This window comes from Limulus polyphemus, unplaced genomic scaffold (genome assembly GCF_000517525.1).
Source record: "Limulus polyphemus unplaced genomic scaffold, Limulus_polyphemus-2.1.2 Scaffold806, whole genome shotgun sequence".
In the NCBI taxonomy this organism is placed as follows: domain Eukaryota; kingdom Metazoa; phylum Arthropoda; class Merostomata; order Xiphosura; family Limulidae; genus Limulus; species Limulus polyphemus.
Window position 1 is genome coordinate 162,561 of NW_013666416.1, and position 10,755 is coordinate 173,315.

Below are 10,755 nucleotides of genomic sequence, written 5' to 3' on the forward strand. Positions count from 1 at the left end.
AATCAAACATAGTGGCACTCCACTCACCTCCTTCCATTTTTTAGAAACTCCTGTATAAATACTTATTTCTATCTGTGACATGAATAACCAATTAGAAGCTCAGAATGTCCCTCTAGTGGTTTTCTAACATACCTAGCATCATTTGTTTCCTTTAAATCAAGATTTCAATGAGGTAGGTTGTGTCTTCAGTCTGCTCGAAATTTCATATTTTTTTTAGACCCAAAAACAGCTTAGTTACTATGTTAAATAAATTATAGTACAATTCTATGGTATTGATGTAGTAATTTATTATTTTGTAGTTATTCAAATGTATATATAAAACCAAAAAATAATAATTTGTTTCACGTCCTCCACGTGTAAAATGTTTAAAGGCTTAGCAACCTACATCAAGTAACCGAGTATAAAGGTCGTAACTAGAAGAGATAATTATTTGCTTTTCTTATTTATTTACTGTTTAATTTATGGTATAATAATTGAAATGTGACTGTATTTTACAAAGTACTAGTCTACTAAAACACAGCCAAGACAAGTTACTTTGTACAGACCAAAGGTCACCTTTATGTTATTTAATACGGTAACATGAGTGCACGTGAGCCGTATCATTGTAACTTCTGTATTTTTAGCCAGGCACAGGTGAAAGGACAATATAATAAATATATATAAATGTATAATGTTATGAGATTTAAGCTATTTTGTCTAAACATATATGTTTTCTTGTGATAATTTCTCTTCATTCTAGAATGAAAGATGCATAATTTATGTTTATTTCCTAATTTTTTATGGTGGTTGTGAGATCGGTCAAATTTACCGAACCCGTACAGATATTAATTACTGAAAATAACAGATAAAATATAAAATTTTTTCTTAAGAAACATTTTATAACTATTTGGACATTATAAAGATTTTGCATGTGAAATTTTGAAATTTTCTGATGCATAAAAGTATTTTTAATCATAATATGAAAATTACTTTGCATGATAGATAGGCAAGATGTGAAAAGAAAAAAAAAAAGGCATCAGTGAAACATTGCTTTAGAAACCTTAAGACTTAATAAAAAATTAGATATTTTGTGTATGAAAGCATTGTAATGTTTACTAATAAACTGCCAAATTTTGTTAACATTCGTTTACTGATTTAAAAGTTATAGCATGAAAAGTATAATAAGCAAAAAATGGTTACAAGGACCAAGCCCGGGTTGAAAGAAATGTTTTGAAGATAGGAGCATGAAAGGAAGAAATGCATAAAGAGAAGAACGTATTTGAGTACATATTGTTGTTCAATTTATGTTTTTTTATTATTTTTCATGTCGGTATTATAAATGTGTATGATTTTATTGTACCATGTTAAATGAATTGAATTGAATATGTCTCCTTTGATACTTTTTACAGTCAAAAGGTGTTCACTTCAGTAGTAATCCTTTCTGGCACCTAGTAAAATGACAAAGAACGGTGGCATCCATTGGAGAAAATCCCCACAGCTACTTAGAGAATTTGAGCACTCTATTGTGCTGGATGCACCCATTGCATTGAAAACCAAAATATTTTTGTTAATAACACATTGCAGTCAGTCGCATTTGCTTAAAGACAAATACAATGCAATTTCCTTCATTCAAATAGCACATGGAATGACAAAATGCAGTTGTAAACAGCCCACTAGACAATCATATTGCATATATACTCTGATCTAAGGGATTGGGTTGACTGCACATTTTATATTTATTCATCATTATTTTTGGGAACTTACTGTTGAACTGTTTCAATGGGCATCTGCTAGTTACATAAGAGTTGTTTAAATGGAGTGCATTGTGAAACTTGGAATAATTGTATTAGAGGAAATAGTTTATAATTGAATGATAATGCAGTAAATAATGATGAGAAAACATTCTTTTATTAAAGGAATAATAACTATTGAAATATTTAACTATATTATTATAACATTTAATCTGTTGAAATGTTGATTAGTTCACAAAGCTGTCCATGTTCATGTTCAAATGAGTTAGTATAGCATTAGCTAGAAACATGTTCTTAAGTTAAAGGTAAGAGCCCCTTCTCTAAATTTTGACACTGATTTTTCCATATACAAAGATGAGCGTTTTTTGCTAACTGAACAAAAATATTAATTTTTTGTTGCAAACTGATTTTGATGTCATCAGCAAACTTAAATAATCTATTGACCATTCCTTTATATGTGTCATTGATGTAAATAAAAAAAATAGGTCCTAACTCTTAGCCCTGAGGTCAAATGTTTTCTGAAAATCCAGTTAACACCAAAACTACACTTATATTCTCATCTACATGAGCAGTAATCTCTTCAAAGAATGTCAAAAGATTAGTAGAGCAAAATTTTAAACTTTGTTAAATGACTTGAATAAAACAAGTTCACAGATCTTAACTTATCCTTGTATGATAACCTTTCCATCCCAGGTATCATCCTTGTAGCTCTCCTCTGAAATATTCCAACAATTCATAAATTTAAGGGAGTTTAACCCTTTCGAGATGGGTCACGGGTGAAAGGCCATGTCATCTCATTTGTTGACTTGTACTCAAAATTTTATTGAACTACTATTTCATGAATTTATGTCAATAGGTTTGGTATCAAACTGTAGATTATAATTCAAATTTTAGTACTATATATTACTCAATTTCTTAATTTAAAAGCAGATATTAAAAAAAACATAGATAAACATTGATTTTTGTGTGACATGTGGTATGTTGAATACAGCACTGGTTCAAATTAGATGTTTATGAAATCAAAATACTAAGTCTGTAGTTTCATACAAATTAGAAACTCAAATTACCAATACTGACAAGCTATAATATAAAATAAGAACTTCTCTTTTAATTTTTGGAAATGCTCCCTTATATACACTTACTTCTATATATGACATGAATAATTAATCAGAAGCTCAGAATGTCCACATAGTGGCTCTCAGCCATTTTAACAGTCTTGGTGCCATTTCTTTCTTTTGAACCAATATTTTGACGAGGTAGGGTATGTCTATAGTCTGCCTGAAATTTCATATTTTTCTAGACTAAAATACATCTTAGTTACTAAGCTTGATAAATTATAGTGGAATTCTATGGTATTAATGTAGTAATTTATGATTTTTTTAGTTATTCAAATGTATGTATAAAACCTAAAAAAATATTTTGTTTCGTATCCTCCACGGGCAAATTTTTTAAAAGCTTAGCAACCGAGTAAAAAGGTTATAACTTGGAGATAATTGTTTGCTTTACTCCTTTAGTTACTGTTCTATGTTTTAAGAAAAGCAAGTTTAAGAACTTATTTCAAAATAGCAATAATCTATATACATATATAATGTATAATAATTGAAATGTGACTGTATTTTAAAAATTCTAGTCAATTAAAACTCAGCCAAGACAAGTTACTTTGTACAGACCAAAGGTCAGTTTTGTGTTATTGGATACGGTAACATGAGTGCACATGGACCATGTCACTGTAACTTCTGTATTGTTAGCTAGGTACGGCTGAAAGGTCAGTGTAATAAAAATAATAAATATATATAAATGTATAATGTTATGAGATTTAAGCTATTTAATCTAAACATTTATGTTTACATGTTATACTTTGTGTTCATTTTAGAATGAAAGAGGCATAACTTATATTTATTTCTTAATTTTTTATGGTGGTTGTGAGATCGGTCAAATCTACCAAACCCATACAGAGATTAATTACTGAAAATAACAGATAAAATATAAAGTTTTTTCTTAAGAAACATTTGATAACTATATGGACATTATAAAGATTTTGCTTGTAAAATTTAAAAATTTTCTGATGCATAAAAGTATTTTTAATCTTAAAATTATTATTACTTTGCTTGATAGAGAAAAGAAAAAAGACATGAGAAAAACATTGCTTTACAAACCTTAAGACTTAATAAACAAATTTACGTATGAAAGCATTGTAATGTTTACTGATACTCTGCCAAATTTCATTAACATTCACTTACTAATTTAAAGGTTATAGCATGATAACTATAATAAGCACAAAATGGTTACAAGATCAGTCCTGGGACTGAGCCCATGCTGAAAGAGTTAAAGGAAGGTTTGATAAATATGAGGGCAGGCTTTGAGTTTGCCGTTATTGTTATTTAGGGATTAGTTTAATTTAGTGAATAGGAACTGCCCAGATGGATCAAAAGATCCCTTTTTTGTCTTTTAATGTTATGTTAACTTTACATATCAAGTTACTAACATGCAAATAGTTCATACTTTCTGCCAAGTGTGATTGATATATTTAATAACAAGTTAATAAAGTTATACTTTTTACAAGATATAGACTGAATCTTGATAAACATAAAAATGGTGTATGAATTGATGAATATTTAATTTTTATTTTCTAGTTGTACTTTGTCGTATTAATAATATATTAAGGTATTAATAACAAGATTTTTATATTTTTGGCCAAAAATGGCCCAGTGGTTAGTACTTCAAACTGTGAATCTAAGGTTTCATAGTTCACACCCCATTACCACCAAAAAATAGTTCTGCACTTTGGGGCCATGGGTAAATTAAAATCCCAGTTTTCATTCTGATAAGTTGGCAGTAGACGGTATTGACTAGCCACCTTCCCTCTAGTCTATCACTTCCAAATTAGGAATGGTTAGCACAGAAAACTACCTTGTAGTTTTTTTCCAAAATTCAAGAATCCTGCAATTTGATTACAATAAAACACATTTAATTAATACTGTTTTTGTGTAATTATATGTTAATGAATTACAATTGTAGTAGAGGTGTCATGATACATTGATGTGTATTAATGTATCATCTTTTTTATGAGTATCAGTATATTTATTCGTGAAAGTTTGAAGATCAATCCTTATTTTAGATATAAACTTGCAAGTGACTAGAAATTTCTTTTTGGGCCAGGCAAAATATTTGATAATTAATTATTACAACATCAGTAGTCTATTAATTTATTTTCTAATTAAACAAATGTTTTAAGAACTGAGAGTTGCATTTAACAACCTTCCTTGCCCTTTACATCTTTAATAACACTAAGTCTTTTTGTGCAGCCTTATTTACATTCTGTGCTCTAAATATAACATGACAGAAATATGAGGTTTGAAAGGAAACAAGTTTATGAAATTATCTATCAACAGGGGGAATATAGAAGAGATCATCAAGTAAAATTAAGACTGAATATCTCATCAGTGCATATATTTGTCTTTTGAAAAAAGATGTAGGGCCTAACCATATTTTATTGATATTGAAGACAGTAAATTTATAGGAAGCTAACTTAACAATCCTTTTAATTAAACATTCACATAGAGTTGGTAACATTGGAAAGTGAATATTTTATATGACTATTATCCTATAACAGAGGTGCGTAAAAAAGAAATGGCTGAGCAAGAAAAAATTTGAAATTGTCAGTCCACTAGCACAATATAAGAGTAATGTGTAAAAATACTCTGGATTTCTGAAAAGAGATGATAAAAAGGTAGTTTGTATGACATGTTTTCAAATGATCACATATAGTACAAAAACTACAGCTGCACCTGATTAGGCATGACAGCCAATCATCCTGGGTTTCAAAGAGCCAGAACAAGGGGTCTAGATCTAGATCAGTTTCCATCATTAGCTTCACTGCCATTACCTCTAACCCAAAATATGGGGATGTCCATCCAAAAATTACAGCTTTCCACACACCACAAATGACTCCAATGAGGAATATGAAAATAACAATGATATTGGCAGATTTATAGCTAAAGACTTGAGGCCTTATTTGCAAGTGGAAAGTAAACATTTTAAGGCTGTAATAAATGAAATGATTGGTAGGAATCACTTTGCACAAAAAGTGATTCCAAATGTGTACCTCGAGGTTAAAGCAAATGTCCTGTTAGACATAGCAGTAGCTGAAATTATTGCTTTAATTACATACTCCTGGACTAGAAAAGCCATAGAATTATATGTGACAATGACTTGTCATTTAATTCCCAAGTCCTCATGGAAATTGAAGTCATGCAAGTTTTGCAAACAAGATATAGTGCAAGAAAGTCACACAGCAGAAAACAGTGTAGAAATATTGAACAATGCCACAGAAGAATGAAACTTAAATAGCCACAAGCTGCAAATAAACTCAAAGTAAACTTAGAGCTGCCAACACAGAAACTGAAACAAGATGTAGTAAAATGAGGGAACTCATCTTTTGATGTGCTTGAGCATTTCTCAAAACAACAAGCAGCTGTCTATGCTACCCTGATGTGAAATGAAGTTTAAAAAAATCTTCCACTGGCACTTTAAATCTTATGTGAAGCAAGCAGAAAGCATTATTGAGCTTATGAGGTCGTACCAACAATCTCACTTTTAGTTTCTCTTCTTTCACCTTTGAAACAAAAACTCTGAAAATGAGAATGATCCGAGACATGAAAAATGCAAGCCTTGAGTTTTTGGAAAATTGTTATGCTGCAGATAAGATTTCATTCATGTTGCAATTGCTGTTGATTCAAGATTCAAAACCATTCCTTTTGTAACTGATTTTGAGAAAGAAGCAGCATACAATGCCTTGCTTGAGAAAGCCATGAGCATAAGCATCATGTAAGTCTTTTGTTTGGGTAGGCTATTCTGTCACGTGTGTGTGTGTGGAGGGGGGTATGCTGTTGGGAAGAATCAGTTTTAGCTCCTATATAAATGAACCTTCCTCAGTAATACACATACACCCTCTTTCTCTCTACATAATATATTTGAATATGTGTCCTGTGAGGGATAATTTATTTGGGAAGGCTAAGCCTCTTATATCCACCTCCTCTGGCCATGAGTTTGAAATATCTCCTGTCTGACAGGGAACAAAAAGTAACAACAGCATTATTTCTAAGATGATCTCCTGCTGTTTCTCTTGAAGCTGTGCCAACTGTCAAAGCTATTATCAAAGGTGAGGATGAAGAGCCAGCTCCAAAGAAAACCAAAAAGGTAGAATTGGCACTGCATGAACTTTTGGGTCAGGCATTCAAGGAAGAGTCAGTTGCTGTTGAAAAGAGTGTACCTCATTTATGCAGTGCTGAAATAAGGAGTTTAAGAGTAAATCTTCAATTGATACAAATTTTCTCATTTATCTAAAGTTGCCAAGCATCTGTTTTGCATACCTGCAACTTCAATATCTTCAGAAAAGGAGTTTCAACTGCTTTTGACTGTTTCGGTCCAGAGAACTATGCTAAAACCAGTACATGTTTTGATGCTAATTTACCTGAAAAAAATGCTTGAATGATTTGCCTTATCTCTTAGGCTAATTGTGTGACTTTAATTATTTTTAGTAGTGTTGGTTGTGCTGTTTTTTTTAACTAAATCTAAACATATGCATTTTTATATATATGCTTTTAAAATCCACATTTTTTAAAAATGTTTACAGCAAAGTAAACATCTCCTTCCTTACCTGAAAGAATGCTGGGGTGATTATGAATTCTAGTCATTTGAAATTGATCTCAATTTTGTAAAAAACATGTTTTTAAATAAAAGATCTTCAAATATCAATTATTTTAAATTTTATATTATTTCATTTCCTTTAAGTTGTCACTTTATTTTCATTGGTATATTTCAAAGAGGTAAATTTTAACTCCCGATAATAATTGACTGTGGTGACACATTTTATTCCTGTTATTTTTTTGTTTATCATCACAAACAAGAATACTTGTTCACTTTATTTTTAAAATTATTTCATTCGGAAACAATGATGAATACAAATGTTTTAATCATTCATTTCAAATATGCTGTCTCATGAGCACATATGGAATTTTGTTTATTCTAATTATATACAATAATCCCAAATTTGTTGAATTAGTAAATATCAAAACTTTTTATTTGGATGGATAGCTTTCATTTTTTGTTGTTGCCATATTAATTAAAATGAAAAAGACATAGTAAGTATAGAGTTAAAGAAAAACAAATGAAAGGAGGAAAAGTTTATTATGATACATGTAACATGATATGTATTGAATTGCCACCCTGTATAGTGAGTTCTAAATTTTAGACAAATTTACAAGATTGCTCTGTGAACTTCATTTTTTATTATGAATTATGAATGTTCAAATAGATTAAATCAAACATTTTTTTGTGTTATTATGGTTATGGAAAGAGAAAATTAATAAATACTAATTTTTCTTCACAAGTTGAAGGTTTAAAGTTGTAGGATGGGGGACTGCAGTGACCTTGACAGACAAATTGAGCAACTAAGACGATGTGAAATAATCAAAGAAAGTGAAGTAAAAGCTCTTTGTACAAAAGCCAGAGAGATTTTAGTAGAAGAAAGTAACGTCCAACGTGTTGACTCGCCAGTAACGGTATAATATCACAAAGAATTATCTTATGATACAAGTATTATTTGTTTCACAGTTCATTTATGATGAAGTAATGCTAAAATAAAAGATTCTTTCATTATTTATTAAAAGAGGGCTATTATATGAATCAATTATTTTTTTAACTACTTATAATTCATGTTTTGTCTAACTCTAATTTTGTGTTTTTTCCCCCAATTCACATATATACTGGACACAAGGTCTTTGATTTTACCTTTTTTGCTGTATGTTAGTAACATACATCAGATTATGGATGTAAGAATAATTTTCTGAATGCTAGCTAAAGAAGTCTACATATTCTTTATTTGAATTTTGAGATAATTTTATCTGAATTCCCTAATAAGTAACATTTATGCAACATCTTCCATGGACTATATTTGATAGTACCAGCAAACTCAAATTTCATCTTCTGTATTAGTATATGCTAGCATAAAATAATTGTAAACAGATAAGTAAAAAATATCACCTGTATTTTCTTTTCCTTGGTTTGCTTTTAAATTTAAAGCCTTTTTTCTTTTATTTTTTTATTCAAAAAAGGGATTGGTATTCATAATCTACAGTAGTTAAAGGAGTACCTCAAGTGAGGCTGGTTAAATAACTTGAATAGTAAAGAAGTATTAAATAAAAGGTTTTAGGTTTTAAATATTTTGCATCTCTAAACTTTGACTATTTAGTCAGATGTGTTTTGCTTGTGCTCTATGATGGCCCTGTAGTTACTGAGTTTATAATGTATATATATGTGTGTGTGTGTGTGTGTGTGTATATATATATATATATATATATATATATATATATAAAGGGTTTATCTATTAACTTAAGAAAAACTATAATATCTGCAAACGTGAACAATAAGATTAAATACAATTTATTTAATAAAAGACTTGAATATGCATGTGGTATTATCATAAACTATCAAAAGCATCTTAGTTTTAGTGTAAAAATATCAGTTACCTTAAAATTCAAAATATATAAAAAGAACAAACTTATTTTTTAAGTTTTATTTTGAACAGATTACAAAATATACTAGTAAATCATTGTGAGATTAATGTTTTAACTCTCCATTCTGTTATCGTATACCAGACAAGAAAAACTGAAGAATTCTAACTTATAGATTAATAAATGAAAAAGGAGATATTCTGTAAAAATAATTTATTTTTTACTTTTATTGTTTAATATGAAATAACAAAACTTGGATAAATAATTCCACCTTAGGAACTACCTAGTACAGGTGTGGCCAACCTTTTAAAGCTTAAGAACCAGAAAAAATAACTTACAACAGACAGGAAACTACAACTTTCAAATATTCTAGAAAGTAATAGGCATCTCATTGATATTTTGTTTTAACTATACCAGTACAACTGTTCAATGATTGAATGGTTGATAAAAAAATAATAATGCTCTGCCATGTGATCTTTGTTTTAATAGAGACAATTTGATGTAGACACAGCTAAACATTGGTATTCCATTTCTTCAATGCTTTTCCTCAATTCAACAAACTTTTCTTTCCAAATTAAGCTAGACTGAAATTCAATTAATTCCACTTTTTTTTAACTTTACTTCACTGCCATTTTTTACTCGAAAATTTACGAAAAAATATTTCTTAAAAAAATTTGGCATACAAACAATTTCCCTTCATGTGCCATATGTGGCATGCATGCCAATGGTTTGCTATCCCTGATCTAGAACATGGGTGACAGTTAAATGCTTTAATTACATGGACATAAACTTATTTAGTTTAAGACATTTGTGTCACAAACTTGGGAGGATATTGCAAATTATTTTTTTCACCCTCTTTTTGTGTGTCACTATAATATTTATAATATTTTTGAAATAAAAATACAGAAAAACTGTGTATAATGTACATAACTTGCAATTTATGTGTCTCAGTGTAATAATAAGAATAATTCATGTTTTTTTGTTGTTTTTTTCCTTCTCCCTTTATAGGTGTGTGGAGACATCCATGGACAATTTTATGATTTGAAAGAACTGTTTAAAGTTGGTGGAGATGTACCTGAAACAAACTACCTGTTTATGGGAGATTTTGTTGACAGAGGATTTTATAGTGTTGAGACTTTTCTTCTTTTATTAGCTCTTAAGGTAAAAAAAAATTACATAAATTGAGTTTAGTCACTGTTTCGTGAGTGTTTTATACAATAATAAGGAACCACAAAAGCGATATTAAGTGATAAAAGTTTTGATTAAACATGTTAGGGAAGTGTCATTTCCTGACATAAATTTCTTTGTGCAAAATACAACAGACATTTGCTGTAAAATCATGTTTTTCATAAAACAATTTAGGCATATATATAAATTTTACAGGAATTTTATTTAGTTGATGATATTGACTAGCTGCCTTCTCTTTAGCGTATCATTTCAATACAGGGTTCGTACGCGTCCTGGAATGTCATGGAAATCCTGGAAAAACACGATTTTTTTTTCCAGTACTG

At 29.7% G+C, this 10,755-nt stretch overlaps 1 protein-coding gene across 1 annotated transcript in view; it reads left to right on the top strand.

Moving 5' to 3' along the window:
- The window catches only part of LOC106460635 (serine/threonine-protein phosphatase 4 catalytic subunit), a 31,767-nt gene that overhangs the window by 2,752 nt on the left and 18,260 nt on the right, over window positions 1–10,755 (top strand). The window contains exons 2-3 of the mRNA XM_013920361.2: window positions 8,123–8,293; window positions 10,253–10,405. Coding sequence (XP_013775815.1) covers window positions 8,144–8,293; window positions 10,253–10,405 — 303 coding nt within the window. The 5' untranslated portion in view covers window positions 8,123–8,143. The remainder of the gene's footprint in view (window positions 1–8,122; window positions 8,294–10,252; window positions 10,406–10,755) is intronic.